Here is a 25457-nt window from a genome sequence, read left to right on the forward strand (position 1 = left end):
GAACACTTGCAGTTGCGAAACACCATATATTACAATCACGCTGAAGACATGCCATTGCAGTCGGGGGTGACACTTGCAGTTGCATGCCTATCGACAGACAAGCAACTGTTCTCGCGACAAAACACCACAGAGCTGCAGTCGAGGGCAACACTTGCAGTTGCATGCCCAGTGACAGACATGCAATTGGCCCTTCCCCGAACAAAACATCACAGAGTTGCAGTCACGTCAAAGATATGCAGTTGCAGTTGGGACACGATAGTTGCAGTTGCGTAACTAGTGGTAGACATGCAACTCTCCTCCTCCCTAAAAAACACCACCGAGTTAGAGTCACGTTGAAGACATATAGTTGCATTCGAGGTGATTGTCCAACCATACAACAATATTTTCAACTTTCAAAATTACAAGTTGTTGTTTAATAAAAAAACCAAAAGTAGCAAGAATCGTGCTATTAGCAAAAAAAAATTGAAAAGAGCAATCAAAAGAGAAGAGGAAAAGGGAAACAAGAAAATGCTAAAAATACAAGTAAAAAATCAACATCACAAGAAACACATAAAGAAAAATATATTGAAAGTCTTTTGTAGAAAAAATATAAAGAAACGGTAGAAATCGATACAAATAGTTGTTCGGATAGTTCTCAACTGCTTCCGTCCCCCTCTTCGGGCGGTCTGTTTCCCCCGCTGAAAAATTGCTGCCCGAAAAAAAAAAGTTCTAACCAGATAAGAAAAAAAACTCTTAACCCCAGCTCATAGCGCATACCTGACCGACACCAGAGAAACAAAAAAACAGCACAAGAAAAAGAAACATGCCGGTCACGCACCACCAAATTGAGAAAAAAAAAACATATAGCTTGATAGATTCCTCTGATATCCAAACACACATACAGAAAGTCTAAAACAAAATCACACACAAGCTAGATTTCTTGCACGCCTAGGAAAAAGGCCTAGCAGATAAAGAAGAGCCCCCCCTCTTTGGCATCACGTATCCCTGCCCAACACAAGGAGAAAAAAAAACCAAGAAAAAGGAACAGGCCAATCACGCCGTAGCAGGCTGAAACGACACGAGACAAGTAACAGTCGTGAATCTTGAAGCAATGTCCATCCAACGCTCGGCGCGTCGACTGAGACTTGGCGGCTGAGATTTAGCACAACCGTTTAATCTATGTTTACGCCTTTTCCAAGAAAGTAAAAGGAATTCCAAACATGAAGGTCATTATTATTTTTATTCCAAAAAATGCATGTCTCTGGTTTTGCACAAAAAACATGATGTACACAGCTTAGAAAGCTGCTCCGGGTGGAGGAGGAGCTGCTCGGCCTGGGCTGTCCCCGGCGCCATGGCCGTCAAGGACAAGAGGGTAAGAGAAGAATACAAATGGCTTGATTGATTACGGCCGCTGCTGCTTCTTCTTGTCTTAGCTCACCTCAATATTTATATTTAAAATATAAATATTCAAATGTTGGCCGGCAAGAGAAAAATGGTTTGATTTCGGCTGCTATCGCTGCTTCTTGTAAAATATTGTCGCGGGTCAGGTCATGTCTCGTCTATTCCACTGCACTCTTGTCCTCTCCTGTAAGTTGGCGCCAAATCTTGGAGCTAAAAAGAGCTTTGCCACCATTTGAATGTCTCAGCAATGGTACCTTCCGCGCGGTTCTGCTAAATCAAAGTGGCCTCGCACGGATTTTTCTTACGTCTAAATCGATGCCTCCGCGCGTCGAGATTCACTCGCATGATGGATATATATCAAGAATTCAAGATCGGATCAGACGCCATCCCTATTTGTAAAAGGAGTACTCCTTTTTATATTCTCAGCCTACAATGTTAGGGAATTCTCCTTTTTGTTTCTTGAGACGAAAGCTGGCTGTGAATTGAAATTTGAAGCAGCGTTTGGTGAACTAAGAAAAACAACTCCGCTCCTTCTTTCGGAAATTCCACATACCGGCTTGGCGCTTTAACTATAAAATACAACAACAAAGCCTTTTGAGTCTCAAACAAGTTGTTATAAGCTAGAGTTGAAACCCATACGATCCCGGTAAACAAAAAGAAAAGCTAACTTGAATATCCTGATGATGATTATTTTCATTCATGATGAATATTATTTTCATTTTTATGGCCAGTACAATATGCTTGAACCTTTACTTAGTAGATCTCGACATGGTCAAATGCAGTAACATCTCGTGGAGGCGGCAAACTGTTGCATGTTGGGTTGCACTGATACTTGCAGTCAATCTCTTTCGCTCCTTGGCTCCTTCCAGAGTGCCAGTCTCCAACAGCTTCTGCAATGGTCTGCTCCAAAAAGATGGTGACCAAAATATATCAATACAACAAGAATATGGTGCACCAAAGATAACATGGCTACGCAATGTGATTTGGTAGTCATTTCTTTAACTCCATGCCTTATTTTCAAGCCTCGGGGAGGTTGGTGAATGCCAAGACACGCCGGAGAGCGATTGGCAGTGCGTGAAGCATGAATCGATGAACATGCCCCAGTCCTCCTTATCTTCGACGACCTTCAAGTCATTGACCATCTTATTCCTTAATCCTATCGATTGAGAAGAACAACAATTTAGTGTTTCACAAACCCGAAACCATTTGTGCTGAAGGTGGGAGGAAAAAAAGAAATGGATTAACAGGCTAAGCCAACCATCGAGGACTTCAACTTGTGTAGAATTGCAGTTTCGGATATTTTCCTTGCAACTCAACCATGACTTGCCAGGAGCAGATGAATCAGGTACAAGAACATTTCGTATCTAGCGAAGAATCATGGACAAGACACTGAGAATTCTAACACGGGCACATGGATATAAAAACAAGAAGAAATATTGAAAACTACCTGCCATGAATCATAACTAGGGTTGAGAATAAACATGGGGGTGCGGATGCTCTTGATAAGCTCTGCCGGGAAGAAACACTACGAGAAACATTATTTCAGCTAACGAACTTACTGACATAATTTGATGACAGGCCAATGCAAACCAAATTATAATATGGAAACTACCTCGGTTGGCTCCTTGTTGGCAAGGCAGTCCTTGGGCAACACTTTTCTAACATTCTGAAATAAATTTAGCAAAAAAATGAAGACGGAAAGATCTCAATGGCATTTTGTGCCAAATAGCATCAATCGCTAGGATAAAAAAAATATTGCACAAGACTATCCACATGAGAAAACAGAGTTTTACGAAAGCTTGTTCTTGTAGAGAAGTACAACAAGAATCAGAAGATGACGAGAAGGCTTGAATATAAATGAGACATGTCTGCTAAAGTTTCAAGAATGTTCGGCAGCTAACCTGGAGGTGAATGACTCTGTCGTAGAGAGACCAAAGGGACCTTTTTCCGGATATATCCTTTCTGCCAGAAAAAAAGTGGTAATTTAGTTCAGGTGCAACACTAGTGGTACATTTATTTTCAAGAGCCTTACTCATCAAGGAAAAACCCAGCATCTGCAAAGCATTTAACTGAAACCTCCTGCGGAAATCTTGCACGAAAATCATCGCAATGCAGCATCATGGATAGAGCACCAGCAGAGCAGCCTGTAAAGAGGGCCTGAAATGCATAGAAAAATGAGTTCTTTTCATTTCCACTGCTAATTTTATATTAATCCAATAAATTAAGTATGATGACCTGTGTTGCATTTGTGAGTCCTTTTTCCATGAGTTCATCAATAACCGCTTCATAGATACGCAATCCTCTGAAGTATAGTGTGGTTCCATCCTACATAAGTACAAACAGAACATTACTTTGAGCAACCAAAACGGCGACATACATCAGACAGAGGTTCAGAAAAAAAAAATCACCTGTGCTTGAGCTTCCGCGTCCCCAGAAAACGACGCCCCATCGCAGTACCGCACGTAGACTTTGTTCCAGTTGTAGAAATCTGTCAACACGCCGACCAAAATTAGCGCAAGGGCATGGAAAGAGGTGGAACAAATAGTGAGGGGTCACTACAAGAGAGAGGCATCAGTGGTTACCAGGATTCTGTAGCTGATCGCCGCCGAGGATCCCATTACCCATGAACCGTATCGGTTTCATGAAGTTGGATGAACCTTTGGTGGACAGTCTGCTGCCCGAACATTCCTTGACTGTGCTGCACCAGCCTCCTCCCTTGAATGGTCGTTTTTTATTGGAAAAACATGCATGAATGTCAAGTAATCAACTATTTGCACTGCCTTGAGTCCACTTGCTAATTAAAGACCACCTTTTTGATAGAAAAGAAAAAGGTGACATTGGGAGGCATGTGCTTGATGGCGACAGAAGTTAGGAGCCTAACTCATGAAAAGGGAAAAAAACAGAGCAATATTATAGCATAATTGATGGATGGTATGGTACGTACCTCTAGATGGACGAGCCAGCGGTCGGCGCCGTCGCCGGAGCCCCTCTGCAGGTGGTAACCGGGCGGTGTTCCGTCCACGCACACTGAAACCAGACCAAATTAACTCCAGATGAACGGCTGGAAGGAAGAAATCTAGATATACAGTATATAGTGTACCTGCACCCTTCTCCTTCGCGCCAGAGAGGAGGGTAAGCGCGACGCGCTCTGCTGGCGGTGGCGCGCGGAACAGCCTAGGACGGAGAGGGCCGGTGGCGGCGAGCAGCAGCACCAGCAGAAGGGCAGCAACCGTGAGCCCCCATACCGGTGGGCGACGGCGGGGCTGCTCCTGGGGGAGGAGGAGCTGCTCGGTGGCAGCGGCCATGGCCGTGAGCTCTGGTGGATTTGAGCTTCGTTCCTCCTCTCATGGTGAACACACACCAGCCTTGCCGCTTTAAGTAACCAGCTAGCTAGCTCAACAGTCTGCCACTGATGACTGATGTGACCTGATACCAGCAATGTCGAGCAGCTGATGCTGCTGCTGCTGATCACAGACCAATGAGCAATGGATGACACTGGAGCCAAGATAAGATTAGCACAAGGACTCGGCATCAACCTCAAAAGGGGATTCAATTATTCGCAGATCTCATCAGTCCGTGGCTACAAACGAAACAGCAGCACACAACGTGTAGCACGCTGCACTACTTACTAATAAAGGACGCCAGCCAAAAGCTTATATAGAAAGGGCATCTCATCTCATCTCACTCACACAGCCTGGAATTTCTCTTATTTATGTACACCAACCGTATCTATCTACACCTCCTCTGGGGTCTGGCCGGGGTCCTGGGCCACCGCCGGCCCTCATGACGGCTCGGCAGCGGGGAAACACGTCCGCGCCGCGGCGATCTCGTGTGGGAAGCCGCCTCCGCACTTGGGCTCCTGGCTGTCGAAGGCGCTGTAGTCCAGCACCTCGGCCTCCTCCACTTCGCCTAAGCCTAGTTCGTCGGGCGAAGATGGCCTGAGGAGAAAATGTCTGTCAGCGTACGATGATTTCACACGCATGATTCCCGGAGCGTGGAACCGAAGGTGGTAATACGAAATGTCTGTGGTCTTACCCGGGCACGTCGAGAGCAGGCGGGTTGTGGGCGGCATCGTGGAGGCCGCTCTTCTTGCCGTTCCCGCGCGACTTCCTCTTCTTCTGCTTCTGTTTCTGCTTGCCCTTGTCCTTCTTCCTGGACCTGGAGCGCTGCTGGTGGCCCTTCACCGTGTGGTCGACAGAGGTGACTGGGGGGTCATATACATCTGAGGCCCAATTCACGTGGCGGGCTCCAGTTGGCGATGCTTCACCGCTGCTTCTCTCACGGCCTCCTTTCATAGCGGAGACGAGAAGCCTTGACGTCGACTAGACAGAAAATAGGAAGGGAATGTGAGTCAGGCAACGATAAAACTGTATTATAAATCAGAAAAACTGCCACGATTACAGTATCAACTTACCGTGAAGGCCCAGCTTAAATGTACCAATACCACTACAGCACCATCATAGCAGGTAGGAACAGAACTACTCAGCGCAGTTTCATGATCAATTTAACATTACAAGTTTAGTTTGCTTAGCTCATTCAAATTCACACCATAGATTGATGAACCTAGACAACTGGCCAAAATAATTCATTAGGCGCAACAAATAGTATAATTGGCCTGGGAACTGAACATTAAATGGCATGGTCACATCAAACAAGTCAGTTAGAACTTCCGTATTCTCAATGCGGATAGGTGAACATGTTTCACAACATGAACACGGCTGAGAGGTTAGTGACACGCCACAAGAAATTATCACTGCCTTTTGAGTTTGCTAAACGTTTTTCACCTATGAAAATCGGTTTCCGGATATTATAGCAAGAATACCCATCTTCCTGGTGTCCTTCCTACTTTCCCTTTAGCTAGTGGCTGCACTAGATCTCAAGCACCCGTTCCCCGTTCATAAAGATACCACACAGAGTAAGCTAAAAGCATCGACATAGCTGAAGCAATCACGGCATAATCTAACATGCTGAACTCACCGGAAAGGACGGCAAGCGCTCATAAGGTGAAGAGGACTTTGGTTCACTGTAATTGGAGATTGCATGGGAGTTTCCATCACCTCCTTTGCCTCTCTTTATTCCTGAGCTGGGAGAACCTGAGATATCAACTTCAGTGTCCAAAGAACCAGCATCCCTTGCTTGTTTATGAGTTCCCTCCAGGTTATGACGGAGCTCCACACAAGAACCTGGAGTCTGCCCAGCTGGAGGAAGTGCCTCCTCTAGCAGAACCATGTCATCCTTGCAGACAGAAGAGGCACCGTGACCCTCCATGAGCACTCTTTCAGAATCACAAGCCAAATCACCCATGGAGTCGCTTGTCACTACAAGAAGGCAGATAGATATTAGCGGAAATGCATAGAAACTACAGACCATCAATCGATAAAGGTATGGTCGTCAGCGGAGTGTGACGGTGGACAGGGATCTCTTTGCATGTGTCTAAGATATAATCAACGGGTCATAAGAAGCAACCAGAAGTGCCAGTGGCTGGTCAAATTTCTGACCAACTTGTTGTGTGCCAAGGTTAAATTCATAACCAAACAAGTTTCTTCACATGATGAATCTCACTTGTTGAGCAAATTAACTACATTACGTCAAGGACGGGCAGAAGAGATAATAGCAACCAGTCAACTTCCACTGATTCAGATACCAAAAACAACAACGCAAACTAAATAACAGATATCATATCAGTGGTTAACAAATCTGTGAATGTGATATCATAACAGATATCATATCAAACTAAACAACAGATATCTGCAAATCTATTAACCCACTCTACTCTTTCTCTAGGGTGGAACTTGTTGCATTACGAGGAAGAAGAAAAAAACTCTGGCCAGTGATGATTCATCCTGCTGGGCAGAAGAGTTTACTAGCCCTTGAACTCCCCAGTCCCCCATCCCTTTTATACTCTGTGAACTCTCTAGTTGGCACTCCGCCTCATACATCCGACAATCGTGGCCAGCTCATTCTGTGCGATCTTACTAGAAACAAACAGGGCAGGATCGCACATGCTGTGAGGGATCCCTGGTTGTAAAGTACCTGAGCTGCTGAGGAGAGCTGGGTGGAAGCACTCGGCGATGAACGGAGCCCACGGAGTAAGCAGATCCGGTCCGGTCCGAGCTGTCGAGAAATGCCGGGGGAGGGGCAGAGGGGTTAGCTGGGTGAGAGGGCGAGTAGGGGATAGGAGGGAGTTAGGAGAGATGGGAGTGCCAAGGGCGGGGGGAAGGGGAAGGGGGCTTGAGCCGGGCGTCGCCGAACGAGGAGGAGGAGGGTGTGGCCCCCGGCACCGGCTGCATCGTCGGCGGTGTGAAGGGATGGGGAGGGGCGGCGAGTCGGCGAGATCTGGATGCATGGGAATGGAAGCTTCTGTTGGCTTGTGTTTGGAGGATGGAATGGAGTGTGGGAGGACGGCGACGGCCAATTGTGTCTTTTTAACGTGTCAATTTTAACTTAATTTTCTATATGTCACTACTTTAGTTATCAAACATATTTCAAACTTCAGAATAGTTCTCATTTCAATCAATTGAACAAAAGCAAATTGTTAATTAGCATGTCAAATACCATTAGATAAAAAATGCCAAATGCGTAGTTTTCCCCCATAGAACCATGATGACACCAATATTTTTCGCATGTTGCCTGGGTCATAGCAGCGCCACCTGCGTGAGCACACACAAAATGGTGAGGAAGCCTGAAGAAGGGCAAGTCCATTTCTTAAGTTATCGGAGATAGAAGAACACATCGCCTACAGGGAGCCAGTAGTGGTGTGGCCTAATAACCTTGTGGTTTGTCACGTTGATGGCATGCATGTTTTTTTTTTCAACTTCTGTTTATATTTTGTAAAGTACTCCCTTCGTCCCATAATATAAAACGTTTCTGCAAGCTAATATAGCTTGCAAAAATAATTCAGTTATTTTTTCAAGTGTCCATTGCATATTTTCAAAATTTCTATACATTGTAAAAAAAAGGTTTTCTCCACTTTTAAGTAATGTTTGTATTATTAAAAAAATGAGATTTCAGAAATGTTAACATGTATCAAGAAATGGAAATGGCATTTTAAAAAAAGGTTATGAAATGTAAGAAAATGTTTGTATAATTCAAAGACTATTGTTTAGTATAATTTAAAAACAATGTATGTTACATTTTAAAAAATCGAGCATTTCAAATATATATTTGTGATATTTAAAAAGAATTATAAAATGTAAAAAACATTATTATAATTTTAGAAAATAATTCTGAATCATTCAAAAAATGTTTCAACATATATTTGTATATTGTTTCAGCATAAAAATTTAAATGTTTAACACATATTCAAAATAGAAATGTTCAAAACATGTACTTGAAAAAATGTTAGTTATGTACTTAAAAATGTTACATGTATATAAAACTGTGTTTTAGATGTATACGGAAAATGTAGAATGCATATGAACGAAGTAGACATCAAAACATACATTTGAAGAAATGTTAATCATGTATTTGAAAAATATTAAACATGTATAAAAATATTGTTACTTTATATAAAAATGTAAATTATGTATGAAAAAATTATGAATGTGTTAAAAAGGAAAAGAAAGGAAGAAAAGAATAAAAAAACAAAGAAAACCTAAAGGAAACCGATGCAAAATAGTGAAAAACTTGTGCACAGCTACAAAGTTGGGTCAGCTCAGTAACTCCACACTATAGGCGAGACCTATTACGATTTGTAACACGCGAGAAATGTGTTTGCGATCATCACGAAGGATTGGTCGTAGTAGTGTTCTCACTGAAGTTATTTATAGTTCGGACACCAAATCAGCATGAGAAATTTCCCAGAAAGATGAGATGCTATCTTACTAATTCATGATCACTTTTCAGACATTTCAATTCATAGCTAGTTTATGTTCCGAGAAACAAAATGGAGAAATCTCTAGCATTGTAAATTGAGAATGGAAAGATGGGGGGGAAACCAAAAGACGTCGATATGTACTTTTCATGAAAAGGGGGAAAACGGGGATGGCGTTGATGGTGCTATCCATCTGAGCTAATCTTGATATCCATCGAGTGAATCTCGACGCGTGGAGAGTTTGATTTAGAGTTTTGGATGCCAGGAAAAGCGAGAAAAAAAGGAAACCAAAGTAAAAAAAAAGAATACTGATGGAAAACCAAATAAAAAAGAAAATTAAACAAAAAATGAAAGAAAAAAAGGGGTCAAGCGAACCTAGCGATCAAGTTAGTCACAGCATGCGAGCCGACAACTCTGAAACTGGGCCGGCTCGGTAGTGCATCATCCTATAGGCAAGCAAGGGTGCTCTTGTTTAGCGCTCTAAGCGCTAGTAAGCGCGCGCATTAACCGTTAGAGCAACCTCACATTGATGTTTAGTAACAGCAAACAATACTACTAGACCGTTTTCCTATTGCATATACACCGAGTATAATTTTTTCAAAAACATAAACTTGAAAAAGAATTCACAAAAATATAGAACAAACCACGAACTTGAAAATTTGATAAAACCACGAACATGAAAACAATTCAAAATTTTGAAAAGATGTTCACCAGTTCGAAAAAATATTCACAAAATTAGGAGAAAGTTCATCAATTTTGAAGAAAAACTTCATCAAATTTGAAAAATAGTGCACACAATTTGAAAAAAGTTCACAGATTTAAAAAAAAGATCATCAATTTTGGAAAAGTTCATCAAACTTGGACAGTCGAATTTGAAAGAAAGTTCATCAAATTTGAAAAAAAATGAATTTAAAGAAAGTACATCGATTCTGAAAGAAGTTCATCCAATTTTAAAAACGTTCATCAAATTTGAAACAAAGTTAATCAAACTTGAGAAAAGTTTATCAAATTTGAAAAAACATTATCAATTCTATAAAAAAAATCTTTGATTCCGAAAAAAAATCAGAAATTTTGAAAAAAGGTTATCAAATTTGGAAGAAAGTTCATCGATCTTGAAGAAAAATTCATCAATTTTGAAATTAAAAAAACACAAATTTGAAGAAAATGTTCACGCAATGGGCAAAAAGGAAAGAAGAGAAAAAAATTAACGAACCAATTCCAAGAAAAAGAAATAGAAAAACGATCAAAATAGTTGCAAGAAAAAAGAAAGAAGAAAAGAAATGAAAATCTATAGTAATCACAAAGATGATGTGGCTAGGTTAGTTAGTGTAGTGTGCTGATTACCAGGAAGCCGTTATTTGAATCACGCCTATGCACCTGCAGGTTTTTTGCGTGTTGAAGAAAATAGGAAAAAAAGAAATATGGACAGGCCCAACTAGACGCGCGAGTGAGCTGCTTCAGGCGCTGGTTTGCAAAAGCAGTGGTAACCAGCGCCTAAAGCGCCAAATAGGAATTGTCTACGAGCAATGCATTAACATAGTGTGTGGAGCCTAGGCTTCAGCCTTTTTCCAATCACCTCTATTAGTTCATTGGTTGTACGGTGTTGTCTTATAGTTCAAGCACCAAATCAACAGAGAAAATTCCCAGAGAAAAAGAGGTGTTATTTATTAATTCATACACCTGTTACAAATTCAATTCATAGTTAGCTTTGTTTTGAGAAAAAGATAAAGAAATCTTTAGCTTTGTAAGTTAAGAAACAAGACCATTCAGGACTAGCCCTTGGAGGCATATTTTTATATAAGAAATCTCTAAACATCACGGCCACTAGGGACTCAAGCCCGGGTGGGCTAGCTCACTCCTTGTGAGCCTAGCCAATAGGGTGACACCCAAAAAGTCACTTTGCGCGTTAATGGTACTTGTCGGTACATCTCACACCACTTTTTTTGTGATTCGTACTAGGTATGGTCCACGCACATGGATATTATTTGTATTGCTTTCTCACTTTTTGGTATTTTTTTAGTCTGTTAGTTTTGATGGGTCCCATAGTACTAGTTTTTGTCACTATAATGTGCATGCATCATCACTTCTCTCTCTCCCAAACAAATTCATAGACTTTCTTTTACCTTAGAAAATCTAAATCACTCATATCTTCTAATCTATAAACTCGTTTTCAAAATGTTTTATATATTTGAATTTCTGGTGCAAAGACTTTTAGAACAAGATCAATCTTGGATACTTTTTGACTAGTTTGAAAAAAGTGAAATATGTTATTCTGTTATGTCAATTTGTGAAACTGATATTGGAAATGCGTAACATTTTATTTCAACAGAGTAAAATATGTTATTTCAAAAATGTGCAATTGAAATAGATGTTATTTTTGCGAAACAAACTAGGGAAAAGTGAAATGTAATGTCAACATGTGAAATCAATTTTTTGGAAATGTGTAACCGTTTATTTCAAAAGAGTGGAATGTGTTTTTACAAAAGTATGCAATTGAAATCGATGTGATTTTTGTGAAACAAGCCAGTGAAAAATGAAATGTAATGTTAACATGTGAAGCTGATTATTTGGTAATGTGTAACAGTTTGTTTCAAAAGAGTGAAATATGTTATTTGAAAAGGTTTTCATTAAAATAGATGTATTTTTGTGAAACAAGTCAGGAGAAAGTAAAATGTAATGTCAACATGTGAAACTGATTTAAAGAAAATCTGTAACCGTTTATTTCAAAAGAGTGATAGTTATGTTTTTACAAAAATATGCAATTGAAATAGATGTGATTTTTGTGAAACAAGCCAGCGAAAAGTGAAATGTAATGTCAACATGTGGAAGTGAATATTTGGAAATGTGTAACAGCTTATTACAAAGGAGTGAAATATGTTATTTCAAAAGTGTGCATTTAAAATACATGTGATTTTTTGAATAACCCAGTGCAAAGCGAAATGTAGCTTCTGAAATTGAAAAAAAGTATACGAAACTGAAATGTCAACTTGTGAAAGTGATGGAAATCACTTTATCGAAAAAATTTCAAGAGAGTGAAATATGTTCCGTGAATTTTGAACTTGTTTAAATTGCATAAAGAATCGGTCTTGTTTTGAAGGTCTTTGCAACAGTTCAAGTATATAAAAAGTTTTGAAATCAGAATATAGGTTCAAAAGTAATGAGCCATTCAAAATTATATGATAAAAATTAGACGTAAGTCTTCGGTTGGTCATGCAATGTTCTGTGCATGCAACACGCCTCTGTCCTCTCTCACTCTCTCACCTGACAAAAAGTTATTGTTGTGGATCCCTCTTCTTTTTGTATTGCTATCTACTCCCTCCTTCCCGGTTTATAGGGCTTACCTCAAAATTTTCGGTTTCCCGTTTTATAAGTTTCAATTTGATTGTTCCCATCACATGCTCAGATTTCAAGGTGCATTAATTCATTGCATGCAAGGATTATGAGAAACTTGACCAATGCATGAAATACTTTATGCATGCATGCATTGCAATTAATGCATTGGTAAACACAATTCTTTGAGAAAAACAAGCTTATTAATTGAGTGCTTTTACAAACCACGAAAATTATTCCACCACTCATCATCTACGTTGGTTGGTGAGATTTTTGAATTGAGCCCTATAAACCGGAAAGGAGGGGGACCAAAAAACATTGATTTGTACTACTTTTTTATATGTGGAGATGACATAGCTGGTGCTATCCCTCTGATCTAATCTTGATATCCATTGAGTGTCGATCTTGATATCCATGGAGAGAATCTCAACCCACGTGAAGACATGGATTCATACGCAAGGGAAATCTATCCGAGGCCACTTGGATCTAGCAAAACCGTAGAAGGTGCTATTGCTTGTACCAAATGGTAGTAGCAAAGCTCTTTTCAGCTCCAAGATTTGGCGGGTATATCTCCGCAATTATTTTGCTTCGCGCCAACTTACGAGAGGACGGGTGGTGAGTGGAGTGCACGAGACCTCACCTCGCCGGCTACAACAATATTTTAGAGGAAGCAACATAAGCCGGAATCAAACCATTTCTCTCTCTCTCTCTCTCTCTCTCTCTCTCTCTCTCTCTCTTACCGGCCACGCGACGACCATGGCGCTGGGGACAACCGAGCCGCTCCTCCTCCAGCCCCCGGAGCAGCGCCGGCGTCCGCCGGACTGGCTCGCGTGGGGGCTCCCGGCGGCAGTTCTGATACTGCTGCTACTCTCCGCCTCCGGTCCTCTCCGTCCGCCGCTTTTCCGCGTGCCGCCGCCGGAGACCGTCCCGCTGACCCTGCTCGCCGGCGCGCAGGAGAAGGGAGCGGTGTGCTTGGACGGGACCCCGCCGGGGTACCACCTGCAGAGAGGCTCCGGCGACGGATCCAACCGCTGGCTCATCCATCTAGAGGTTCGTACCGCACTGTCTATCATCCCACCCATGAATCACCCGTTGCTTCTTATTATCACGATTCATCCATTCTTGAGCCGTTTTCTTATAAACTGTATCGCTATTTTACTTTTCTTATTCACGTCTCCCTCAAATTACCAAACAAAAGAAGAAGCTCAAATGTAGTGGATGATCTTTCAAAAGATACACTTTCGATAACCAAAAAAGTACAATTTCCATAACCAAAGTATGGTTCGAGATAGAGACCCGGGCCCTAATTTCTGTTGCCACCAACAAGGAGATGCCTTTTCGTTGTTAATTTTTTCTATCAAAAAAGATGCCTTCCACATGATAGGGATGTTAAGCAGGTAGTTTCTATCTCTGGATAGGAACTGCCACACCCTAGGCTAGATTGATTTATTTTTTACTATAAAATGATGTTTATTTCTAGGTTTGTTGGACTTGTTGGCTGTATGCATCTTGCTATGCAGAGGCCAGGCATTTTTTTGATGCGGTTGTATCACCTTGATATATCAATTCAATGAAATGTTCTTTATCGAGAAAAGCAGGTAGACTCGAGGTAGGGAAATAGTTGACTGACCTGTCTATTTTCAATTACAAACAATCAGGGTGGAGGCTGGTGCAGCACAATCAAGGATTGTTCCAACCGCAGAATGTACGCGCTCGGTTCATCCAATTTCATGAAACCGATGCGGTTTGCCGGTGCTGGGATCCTCGGCAGTGACCAGCTGCAAAATCCTGGTAATCACTGATGCCTATCTATTTGTTCCATTATCATTTTCCTGTTTGTTTGCATAATCGTACTTCTTTTACCTGTTTGATATGTCTTTCCCACTAACTTTGATCAGCGTGTAATCAGATTTCTACAACTGGAACAAAGTGTTTGTGAGGTATTGTGATGGGGCGTCGTTTTCTGGGGACGCGGAAGGTCGAGCACAGGTGAATTTTCTGAGTCTTGGTCTCATGCTGCTGTCTTCGTTGCTTCAAGTAATGTTCTGTTTCATGATGATGTAGGATGGAAGCACACTTCACTTCAGAGGATTGCGCATCTACCAAGCGGTTATTGACGAACTCATGGAAAAAGGACTTGCCAATGCTACACAGGTCATACTTAACTTAGAAAGTTCGTGTAGTTTTAAACATGAACCGGCAGTACATACATATTACTCTGTCATTTTCAGCAACAACATTGATTATTTTGTTGCGAACAACACCATGCGACATTCCTCATATTTCCACACATTTCAGGCCCTCCTCACAGGCTGTTCTGCTGGTGGTCTAGCCACGATACTGCATTGCGATGATTTCAGTGCACGGTTTTCTCTCAATGTTTCAGTTAAATGCCTCGCTGATGCTGGTTTTTTTCTTGACGTGTAAGACTCTTGAAAACAAATGTGACCCACCAGCTAAGGATTGTTCCAACCGCGATGATTTAAGTGCACTTGAACTAAAGTACCTTTTTCTTCAACAGAAAGGATATTTCTGGGAAAAGGTCCTTTTGGTCTGTCTATGATGGCGTTGTTCACCTCCAGGTTAGCATGCTTCAAAGTTTAAAAGGCATGCCTTATTTTATAATCAAGCCTTGTGGTCATCTTGTAGTCCTTTTTTGCACTTGTCTAAAATTTGAATACCAGAAATTTTATAAAACTCTGATTTTTCAAGTGCTTAGTATTGTGCAACAATCAATAAACACTGCAATATTTTTCTGTCCATGTGATTAATGCCACTTTGTACTAAATGCTGTTGAGTTTTTTTTTCTTTATTTGATAAATTTATTTCAGAATGTTAGAGAAGTGTTGCCCAAGGACTGCCTTACCAACAAGGAGCCAACCGAGGTAGTTTCCGTTGTTCAGTTTGATTTTCTTGCCATTCTTGCTCCTGTAATAGATCACGACAGTTAGTTTGTTAACTGAAATAATGTTGCTCCTAGTGTTTCTTCACCGCGGAGCTTATTAAGAGCATCCGGACCCCCATGTTTATTCTCAACTCGGCGTATGATTCATGGCAGGTAATTTGGAATGTTTTTTCTTCTTATTCTTCTTGCCACTTCTCTTTTAAAGTTCTTACTGTTGTATCATTGAATCTTTGCCACAGATACGAAATGTTCTTGTACCAGTTTCATCGGCTCCTGATAAGCCGTGGTCGAGTTGCAAGGATAATATCCGGAACTGCAATTCCACACAAATCAAAGTCCTTGATGGTTAGCTTAGCTTGTCATTCCGTTTATTTTTCCTCTCTCATTCAACACCAATGCCTTTTCTGTGCAACGAAGCACTGAATATTCAGCTTCTGTGTCATTAGGCTTCAGGAACACAATGGTGGGTGCATTCAAGGTTGTCGAATATAAGGAGGACTGGGGATTGTTCATTGATTCATGCTTCACTCACTGCCAATCCCTATATGGCATCTCTTGGAATTCAGAAATCTCCCCGAGGCTTGGAAATAAGGTAGGGCATCTAACGTAAAACACATTATGTATGTCATCTATTTCTTTTGTGAGGAACCTGTGGCATCTGATCCACCATGTTGTTACTCGGATTATCACAATTTTGTCGAGCAGAGCATTGCAGAGGCCGCAGGAGATTGGTACCATGGAAGGAGCCAAGGAGAGAAAGAGATAGACTGCGAGTATCCATGCAATCCAACATGCAGCGGACAGTTGCCTCCATGATTTATTATTAGATCCTGTCGAGATTAATTATGTCAAGGGGCAAATGCAGATAGCATTATCTTGTGATGTCCATCATAGTGAAAGGCTAGTGTCAATTTAGAATGAAAATAAGTATACTCAGATGAATGACAATGCGTCAAGTAAAAAAGTTCCCATTTGTGCGAAAAAATGAGGTTATAAATATTTGGAATGGATCTTCCTCCTCCCTAAATTTCGTTTCGTCACACAGGGGTAACACACTCCCCTTCCCCTTATGTTGCTCCCCAGCAACGACACCGGGTGTCGGAGTCGATTTTGGCAAATCTCGGGTAAAGGGTCCCGAGCTGCGCGCCTAAGTATGATGGTAACAAGAGACGCAAGGTTTTTACCCAAATTCGGGCTCCCTCAAAGAGATAATACCATACGTTCTGCACTGGATTCTATTGATTGTGGATGGAGTATAAAGTAATGTGTTTCTACCACGAGATTGTCTATGGCCTCTACGTGTCCTACCCCTGGTTTATATAGGTACCCTGGGGTCTAGGGTTACAAATATTTAGAAGATTGTGGTGTACACAATTTCTGATCTTGGAGTGTGTGCCAAGCCTTCAGGAATCCTCGTTGTGCAGGTTGTGCAGGTCTTCTGGATGCGGCCCGTTAGTGAAACGCCATGGGGCTCATCGGCCCGGCCCACTGGCTCGAAGATGATGTGGTGAGTACCCCTAGTCCAAGACTCCATCACCGGGGACGCATGCCCTAGAGCGGCCACACCGCCCTCCTCCACCCCCTCCTTCCGCCGATGTTGCCTGCCTATGTGCCATGGCGGCGGCGGTCCCCATCTCCCAATAGTGGATGGGAGTGTTCGCGCCGGTCTTCATCTCCATCGATTGAGGCGACGGCGGAGACCTCATCCGCTTCGGTGCACTAGGACGGCAACCTCATCCTTCCCTTCTCCTCGTGGTGGAGTCTTGGCGGCGTGTTGTGTCGCAGTGGATCAGGGCCTTGCTCCTGGATCCGGTGGTTGCGGGCCATCACCGTGCTGCAGCGGGTCTATGGTGGCGTTGACCGTTCTCTGTCGCGCGGTTGGCAAGGTGACTGTGTGGTGTTTGCGCGCGAGGTTGCCCGATTTGGGCAATGGGGTCGGTTGCTCTGCGGATAGTGGCGCCATGGATCAGATGTTGGGTTTGTGTTATGTTCCTGCCGGAGTGGTGTCAATTGGAACCATCGGGCAACTTGGGTTATGTGCCTCCTTGTGGTGTAGGTGGTCATGCCTCCGGTCGTACAAGACATGCTCCTCACTCTTTGGATACGTCTCGCGTGGGCCTCAACCATGGCGCATCTGCGTGTTGCTATTAACGGGTCAATGCGGTGGTGCACGGCCAGTGTTGTTTGTGCCTTCGTTGCAGTGGTGGTGGTGGTGCGGACATCGATGCAAGTAGTCAAGCATGGCGGTGTGGCCATTATGGCCTTTTGTTCCTCTTGGTCTCGTTCACGACGTTTGCCACGAGGATCGATCTTGCAAGGTTCACAGTCGCCTAGGCCCTACCTTGGGTCAGAGGTGGCGAGGCATAACGCTTTGGGCGAAAGCTTTGTTCTTTGGCGGGGTTGATGTTTCTTGGAGGCATTATTGAAGAGTACTTCTTCGCACTGGGCCGTGACCTATTGACATTATTGGTTAGGATGAATGGTTCATATGTGTATTCAAAATTATTGAGATCCACTGTTGTCATTCCGTACTGCGGGTCTATCATTGCCCGGCCTTTTGTAAGATTGACTCATTTACGCCGAAATAAAGGGACCTTAAAATCACGTCCATAGTCAAGTTCTCATATCTTCTCTATGTAACCATAATGTGTGTCCTTTTCCCTATTGGTTTTGTTGCATCAAAGCGGATAACACTGTTTTGGTTGGTGCTCTTTTTATCTTGGGCGGTCGTGTAAAATGTATTCTCATTTATCTCGTACCCTTGAAAAGTCAATACAATCGAAGATGGTGTCCTGGACAAAGAGTACATCTCATCTCCAATAATGGTGTTATTCATGAGATATGGTTGCAACCAACCGCCGAAAGTCGACATGTGTGCACGTGTAATCCAGTCGTCAGACTGCCCCGAGTGTTGGGAGCGTACAATATTTTTGTGTTCATTGATATACGGAGCCACCAAGGTAGAATTTTGTAGAACTGTGTAGTCTGCTTGCGCCCAAGAATGCCCGTCCCTACATATTATTGATTTTGGTCCTAGCGTGCCTTTTTCACTAAGTCTCCCCTCATGCCAACACCAATCAGCTTAAGGTCAGGAATAAAGTCAACACAAACTCAATAATATCCTCTGTTTCATGGCCCTTGGAGATGCTTCCTTCTGGCCTAGCATGGTTACAAACATATTTTTTGAAGACTCCCATGAACCTCTCAAAGGGAAACATATTGTGTAGAAATATAGGACCCAGAATGGCAATCTCGTCGACTAGGTGAACTAGGACGTGTGTCATAATATTGAAGAAGGATGGTGGGAACACCAACTCGAAACTGACAAGACATTGGACCGAATCATTCTGTAACCTTGGTAGGATTTCTGGATTGATTACCTTATGAGAAATTGCATTGAGGAATGCACATAGCTTCACAATGGTTAATCAAACATTTTCTAGTAGAAGCCCCCTCAATGAACCGGAAGCAATTGCATCATAATCATGTGGCAGTCATGAGACTTTGAGTTTTGGAAATTTTTCTCTACCATATTTATTATTCCTTTTATATTCGACAAGAAGTCAGACGGGACCTTAATACTGAGTAGGCATTCAAAAAATATTTCCTTCTCTGCTTTGGTAAAAGCGTACCTGGCAGGACCTTCATATTGCTTTGGATGCATGCCACCTTTTTCGTTCATACATTACTGGTCCTCCCGTGCCTCCAGTGTATCTTTTGTCTTCCCATACACGCCCAAGAAGCCTAGCAGGTTCACGCAAAGATTTTTCGTCACGTGCATCACGTCAATTGCAGAGTAGACCTCTAGGAATTTCCAATAGTGTAGGTCCCAAGATATAGATTTCTTTTTCCACATGGGTGTGTGTTCGTCAGGTCATTCGGAACAGATTGTCTGTCAGGACCCTTTCCAAAGATTGCTTTTAAATCCTTGACCATATCAAATATATCATCACGAGTACGGGGGACAGGCTTCTTTCGGCGATCCGCCTCACCTTTGAAATGCTTGCCTTTCTTTCTTAACGGATGTCTGCCCGGAAGAAATCGACGATGTCCCAGGTACACATTCTTCTTACATTTGTCCAAATATATACTTTTAGTCTCATCTAAACTGTGCGTGCATGCATTGTATCCCTTGTTTGTCAGTCCTGAAAGGTTACTAGGAGCAGGCCAACCATTGATGGTTACAAACAACAACGCTCGTAGGTCAAATTCCTGATGTTTGTGTTCATCCCACACATGTACACCTTTGATATCCCACAACTGTAAAAGTTTTTCAACTAATGGCTTTAGGTACATATCAATGCCGTTGCTGGGTTGCTTAGGACCTTGGGTGAGCACTGGCATCATAATGAACTTCCACTTCATGCACAACCAAGGAGGAAGGATATAGATAGAGAGTCACAGGCCAGGTGCTACGCTTGCTGCTCTACTCCCCAAAAGTGTTAATGTCATCTGCACTTATACCAAACCATAAGTTCCTTGCATCATCTGCAAACTCCGGCCACTTTCTCTCGATTCTTCTCCACCGCGACCCATCAGCGGGTACTCTCAACATTCCGTCCTTCTTACGGTCTTCGTTGTGCCATCACAATAACTTGGCATGCTCTTTGTTTCTGAACAGACGTTTCAACTGTGGTATTGTAGGAGCATACCACATCACCTTGGCAGGAACTCTCTTCCTAGGGCGCTCTTTGATACATCTCCAACGTATCTATAGTTTTTGATTGTTTCATGCTATTATATTATCTGTTTTGGATGTTTTATATGCATTAATATGCTATTTTATATTATTTTTAGGACTAACCTATTAACCTAGAGCCCAGTGCCAGTTTCTGTTTTTTCCTTGTATTAGAGTTTCGCAGAAAAGGAATACCAAATGGAGTCCAAACGGAATGAAACTTTCACGATGATTTTTTTGGACCAGAAGACATCCATAGGACTTGGAGTGCAAGTCAAGGAAGCCACGAGGCAGGCACAAGGATGGAGGGCGTGCTGATAACCCACAAGTATAGGGGACCGCAACAGTTTTCGATAAGTAAGAGTGTCGAACCCAACGAGGAGCTAAAGGTAGAACAAATATTTTCTCAAGTTCTATCGACCACCGATACAACTCTACGCACGCTTGACGTTCGCTTTACCTAGAACAAGTATGAAACTAGAAGTACTTTGTAGGTGTTGTTGGATAGATTTGCAAGATAATAAAGAGCACGTGAATAAAAAGTAGGGGCTGTTTAGATAAAGAAACAATAAAGTAAATATAGCGAGTGTGTAAAAGTGGTGGTAGGAGTTGCGGAATTGCCCCTAAGCAATTGACTACTTTACTAGACCGATAGCAAGTATTATGTGGGAGAGGCCAGTGCTAGCATGTCATCCCTGACTTGGAATTCTATGCACTTATGATTGGAACTATTAGCAAGCATCCGCAACTACTAATGTTCATTAAGGTAAAACCCAACCATAGCATTAAGATATATTGGTCCCCCTTCAATCTCGTATGCATCAATTTCTATGCTAGGTTGAAACTTCTGTCACTCTTGCCCTCCAATACATAGTCCTATCAACATACAACTAACCCTAGGGTGTGATCCACGCGCGCAATCATATGATGGGCACCAAAGGACAGCAACATGACCACAAGCAAATTAAATCAATCATAGCAACTCATCAACCACCGATAGGACAACGAAAATCTACTCAGACATCATAGGATGGCAACACATCATTGGATAATAATATGAAGCATAAAGCACCATGTTCAAGTAGAGGGTACAGCGGGTTGCGGGAGAGTGGACCACTATAGATAGAGGGGGGAAGGTGATGGAGATGTTGGTGAAGATGGCGGAGGTGTTGGTGTAGATCGCGGTGATGATGATGATGGCCACGGCAGCGTTCCGGCGCCACCGGAAGAGAAGGGGAGAGGGGGCCCCTTCGTCTTCTTCTTCCTTGGCCTCCTCCCTAGATGGGAGAAGGGTTTCCCCTCTGGTCCTTGGCTTCCATGGCATGGGAGGGGCAAGAGCCCCTCCGAGATTGGATCTGTCTCTCTGTTTCTGCGTTCTTAGATTCTTCCCTTTCACCATTTCTTATATTCCCGGAGATCCGTAACTCCGATTGGGCTGAAATTTTGACACGATCTCTATCCGGATATTAGCTTTCTTGCGGCGAAAGAAGGGCATCAACCTCCTTACGGGGTGACCACGAGGGTCAGGGGCGCGCCCCCTGCCTCGTGGGCCCCTCGAGCATCGTCTCGTGTTGATTCACTACAAGAAAACTAAGATACTGTGACGAAAATCCTCGTGACGGAGATGGACAACATCATGAAAATACCTAATGTGTGATGTTTTTGTGGGTGGCGTCACTGATTACCGCAATCGGCGAGGATAGACGTCACTCAACCGTTTCAGCCTTTGAGTGTACCTGGCTACCAATTTCTATGATGGTTTGGTAATTTCCATGACAAACCTAATAGAGTCGCCAAATATTACGAATGTGTTAAGATAAAAATTTCTCAGGTAGTGTCTATCGGTGGGACCCGCCATAGCTGCTTCATGGGTTATTGAGCGTTAGGACCTGCGTACCAGTGTGGGGAATATGACACACCTAGTTTTTCTAGAGTCTAGTGAGCTCTATAATTATTTTCTTCTTTTTTTTGCAAGAAAATTTTCAGTCTATTCATCAATTGTCAAGTCCATCTAATATAGATGGGTAATAGCTAGTGAAAAACTTATTTTGTTCCATCTAATGTAAATAGATAGTGGTCGGGTAAAAAAACTTGAATCGATGCATTCCTAAGCTGATGTTGTTTCATTCTATCAAAAAATAAAAATGGAAATATAGGTTAACAAGTAAAAGTTTGGTACACGGAGTTTGAACCCGGGACCATTATGGTCTGAGCAAACCGCATTGCTAATAGGCTAGAATTTTATTTAGATACTTATATGTAAATTGTGCTCCTGCACAAAAAAAATGTAAATTGTGCTAAAAAATATTATGCATCCGGGGAAAAAATTTATGGTCCTGGATTATATATATATATATATATATATATATATATATATATATATATATATATATATATTATATATATATATATATATATAGACACACACGCGCGCGTATAACACTTAGTAGGTTAGTTATTTCTTCCCCGGGACGTGTGTGTCTCGATCAGTTCGTCTGTCCCGGGTTCTAGTCGGCGTCACGTCGCGGAGAGAGGCAAGGCACAGCACGGCCGTGCTGTGCAGCTGTTTGTAACTTCGTTTTTTTGTTGAGAAAGTTCTTAACTTCGTATTTGACCGGTGCAACACAGCCCATGGTTGAAGCCAGCTCAACCGCACCGCACATATAGCCAGCATTTTCTCCTCCCCGAGCGAAACCCTCTCTATTTTAGATCTCGCTTTCTTTCGCTCTTGCGGCGGCGGGTGCAGATCGGGGGAAACCAAACGCGACGACGACCCTCTCCCGTCAGGTTCCTTGAGGGCACCCCGTTGCGGAAGCTGCTAGTGGCGTCAGGGCCCACCATGGCGTGCAGCGGCGGACCCAGCGTGCGCCGTGGCCGGACCAGCCTAGTCGCGTGGCGGCGGCCCAGCCTATCTTCGTGACGTGCGTTCTCAGTGTGAGTACACACGTGCATGCGTCCTCTGGTCCCTCTCGTGTGATTGCAGGGAACTGGCTATGGCTTCCTTGAGCGGAACCTTGGGTTCGCCTAAGATACCCGCCTCGTCGCCTTCATCAGGTACTACCGCCACATGGTATGATTTACTAATGAGTCGGGTCGTAGTCTTCTGATCTTTCACACTTGTCAGTACATCTTCTTGACCCTCTATTTTTTTTCTTGGATTTTGTCCGTCATAGTGACATAGAGCACAGACCACAGTGGTACGCCGGAGTTCCACGGGAGGACCGTAAAGCTCAACCAACAATCTGGGTTAACATGTGTACGATGCTCAACTCTCTGTTCTCAGTTTAGGTGAATTGCTTATGTGTGGGGATTGATTCAGAAATTAGTTTTGTTTTGTCCTCCTGGTTAGTGAGTTCTTATTGGCCAATCATGAAATGCTTGTATAATACTCCCCAGTATTTGCTAGGTCAGATAATCATTGCTGTGCAAGTAATCTTAAACTCCTGGAAGCTAGTTTATACATGTCACCAAGTTGAAAATTGTAATTGAATTGTACCATTTCTGATTTATCTTTTAGAGAAATTATTATGAGAATCTAGATAGTACTCCCTCCGTTCCTAAATACAAGTCTTTTTAGACATTTCAAATGGACTACAACATACGCATGTATGTAGACATATTTTAGAGTGTAGATTCACTCATTTTACTCCATATATAGTCACTTGTTGGAATCTCTAGAAAGACATATTTAGGAGCGAAGGGAGTACATCTGAAATGTGTTAGTAATTAAATAGTTGGCTCCAGTACAATATTTTCATTATGATGATCCTCCCCCAGTACCTGTTCTGAGCTCGTGGCAACTCTGTTTGAGGGAGTGTGAATAGATTTGCACATGAATTGATGTTGTTGAATTGCAGTTGGGAGTTTTATGAGCGATTCAACATGATTTGGGTAAATTACTAATGCAGAACTAATTTACTACACTCGTTTGTGGCAATCGGAAGTGATACTGACTATATGTTAGTGCAGATCACTGTCCAAGCAAGTAGATACGGCAACTGTAAAGGTCGAAGCCTAAATGAGATTTTTATTCGGCATGTGACCATCCCGTACAGATTTTTTCTGATGGAATTATTGATCACACTTCCAATCAATGTGTGTAAGGACAACAACCAAAAAAGTTCATGCTTTCTTCACGGTTCTAGGCTGCTTGAAGGTTTCTTCCTTCGTGGCTTTGTCAAATATTTTGTTTTTTCACACCATTTTAACCTGTGTTGCTCACAAATACATATCTTTAGTTCTATTCATATTACTTATTAGACAAGTACTAACATGTCTTTTTTGTTATGACTCCAACCTAGAGCTCGAGTTATAACTTGCATGTTGCTCTTTGTTTCTAACAAGATAATTCATAAGTCATCTTTCAAGAAGTTGATATGGACAAAGGAGGATCAAATCAACTCTAGTTGCCTTCAAGAAGTCACGAGAAGAGGTATCCAACGAAGGTTCCAGGTTTTGATGAAGGTGGAACCTAACATTCACACCAACAAAGTCTCTATTGATGACCTCCAAAAATAAAAATAAAAGATGTTGTATTGGATGTGTAGCTTATTGTTATTTTGGATGGGGAATGTAAGTATGATGTGTACACTGTTTAGAGACAACTTGGCCTGTAATGTGATGTGAAAATGGTCAATGGAAAGATGGCCTTAAAAAGACCACAAGTCCAAAATTTGTTTGTATCGAAGCAGGCCAAACTAATATTAGAGGAAAAAAGTATAATTAAAATAAAATGTCAACTGCTCCATATAAAGGTGGGCTCCACTATTGGGTTCCAAATTGACTATGGGCCACACACAAATTAGATCTAGAAATATAAAATTTGCTAAATTATTGGGCTAGGCCCATTTGGAAACCGAGTGCGCATTAGCCCAGCAAAAATCTAGTGACGACAGCTTCGTCACCGAAGGTCCTATATCCGGTGACGTTTTTTGCGCGCTGCGTCACTAGGAATCATCTGTGACGGGGATTCCGTGACGATGCTAGTGACGCCTGAAAAATGTCACACATGAGTATTTTGTGACGTTGTTAGCTATTACATGACATTTTTGAGCTCGTCACAGTAGGTCCAATCTCTTGTAGTGATTTCACTTCCCAAAAATCACATATATTCCAAAAAAAAATCTCCGTCCGTTTTTATCCCGTTTGGACTCTGTTTGGTATGGATATTCTGTGAAACAAAAAACATGCAACAAACAGGAACTGGCACTAGGCACTGGATCAATATGTTAGTCCCAAAAATAGTATAAAAAGTAGTCAAAAGTATATGAAAGTTGTAGAATATTGGCATGGAACAATCAAAAATTATAGATACGACGAAGACGTATCACGTGCCCAGGGGGTAGGGCGCC

The 25457-nt window shown here is 42.3% G+C and overlaps 3 protein-coding genes across 3 annotated transcripts; 1 reads left to right on the forward strand and 2 right to left on the reverse strand.

The window, feature by feature from the left end:
* Positions 1-1890: 1890 nt before the first annotated feature.
* Positions 1891-4743, reverse strand: LOC119270791 (pectin acetylesterase 5-like). The gene is made up of 12 exons (XM_037552845.1): positions 4481-4743; positions 4325-4407; positions 3963-4095; positions 3789-3868; positions 3616-3705; positions 3413-3537; positions 3282-3342; positions 2993-3046; positions 2828-2905; positions 2639-2744; positions 2391-2536; positions 1891-2280 (listed from the first exon to the last, which is right to left on the reverse strand). The coding sequence occupies exons 1-12, from the start codon at positions 4683-4685 to the stop codon at positions 2134-2136; spliced, it is 1308 nt and encodes a 435-aa protein (XP_037408742.1). The 5' UTR covers positions 4686-4743; the 3' UTR covers positions 1891-2133.
* A 114-nt stretch (positions 4744-4857) lies between these two features.
* On the reverse strand, positions 4858-7751 carry LOC119270792. The gene is made up of 4 exons (XM_037552846.1): positions 7414-7751; positions 6358-6698; positions 5416-5702; positions 4858-5318 (listed from the first exon to the last, which is right to left on the reverse strand). The coding sequence occupies exons 1-4, from the start codon at positions 7724-7726 to the stop codon at positions 5162-5164; spliced, it is 1098 nt and encodes a 365-aa protein (XP_037408743.1). The 5' UTR covers positions 7727-7751; the 3' UTR covers positions 4858-5161.
* Positions 7752-13264: 5513 nt separating this feature from the next.
* On the forward strand, positions 13265-16370 carry LOC119273724 (pectin acetylesterase 5-like). The gene is made up of 11 exons (XM_037554798.1): positions 13265-13573; positions 14182-14314; positions 14433-14512; positions 14588-14677; positions 14822-14946; positions 15045-15105; positions 15355-15408; positions 15504-15581; positions 15668-15773; positions 15875-16020; positions 16134-16370. The coding sequence occupies exons 1-11, from the start codon at positions 13280-13282 to the stop codon at positions 16242-16244; spliced, it is 1278 nt and encodes a 425-aa protein (XP_037410695.1). The 5' UTR covers positions 13265-13279; the 3' UTR covers positions 16245-16370.
* Positions 16371-25457: the final 9087 nt, after the last annotated feature.

The sequence above is a fragment of the Triticum dicoccoides genome, chromosome 3A, assembly GCF_002162155.2.
Source record: "Triticum dicoccoides isolate Atlit2015 ecotype Zavitan chromosome 3A, WEW_v2.0, whole genome shotgun sequence".
In the NCBI taxonomy this organism is placed as follows: domain Eukaryota; kingdom Viridiplantae; phylum Streptophyta; class Magnoliopsida; order Poales; family Poaceae; genus Triticum; species Triticum dicoccoides.

Coding starts and splice junctions, on each gene's coding strand:
- LOC119270792 (XM_037552846.1), bottom strand. CDS start 7,726: ATGCATCCAGATCTCGCCGACTCGCCGCCCCTCCCCATCCCTTCACAC. Junction 6,699..7,413: donor AGCTCTCCTCAGCAGCTCAG/GTACTTTACAAC, acceptor GCCTTCTTGTAG/TGACAAGCGACTCCATGGGT. Junction 5,703..6,357: donor AGCGCTTGCCGTCCTTTCCG/GTGAGTTCAGCA, acceptor TTTTCTGTCTAG/TCGACGTCAAGGCTTCTCGT.
- LOC119270791 (XM_037552845.1), bottom strand. CDS start 4,685: ATGGCCGCTGCCACCGAGCAGCTCCTCCTCCCCCAGGAGCAGCCCCGC. Junction 3,706..3,788: donor ACGCGGAAGCTCAAGCACAG/GTGATTTTTTTT, acceptor GTACTTATGTAG/GATGGAACCACACTATACTT. Junction 3,538..3,615: donor GACTCACAAATGCAACACAG/GTCATCATACTT, acceptor TATGCATTTCAG/GCCCTCTTTACAGGCTGCTC.
- LOC119273724 (XM_037554798.1), top strand. CDS start 13,280: ATGGCGCTGGGGACAACCGAGCCGCTCCTCCTCCAGCCCCCGGAGCAG. Junction 14,678..14,821: donor GACTTGCCAATGCTACACAG/GTCATACTTAAC, acceptor CACACATTTCAG/GCCCTCCTCACAGGCTGTTC. Junction 14,947..15,044: donor GCTGGTTTTTTTCTTGACGT/GTAAGACTCTTG, acceptor TTTCTTCAACAG/AAAGGATATTTCTGGGAAAA.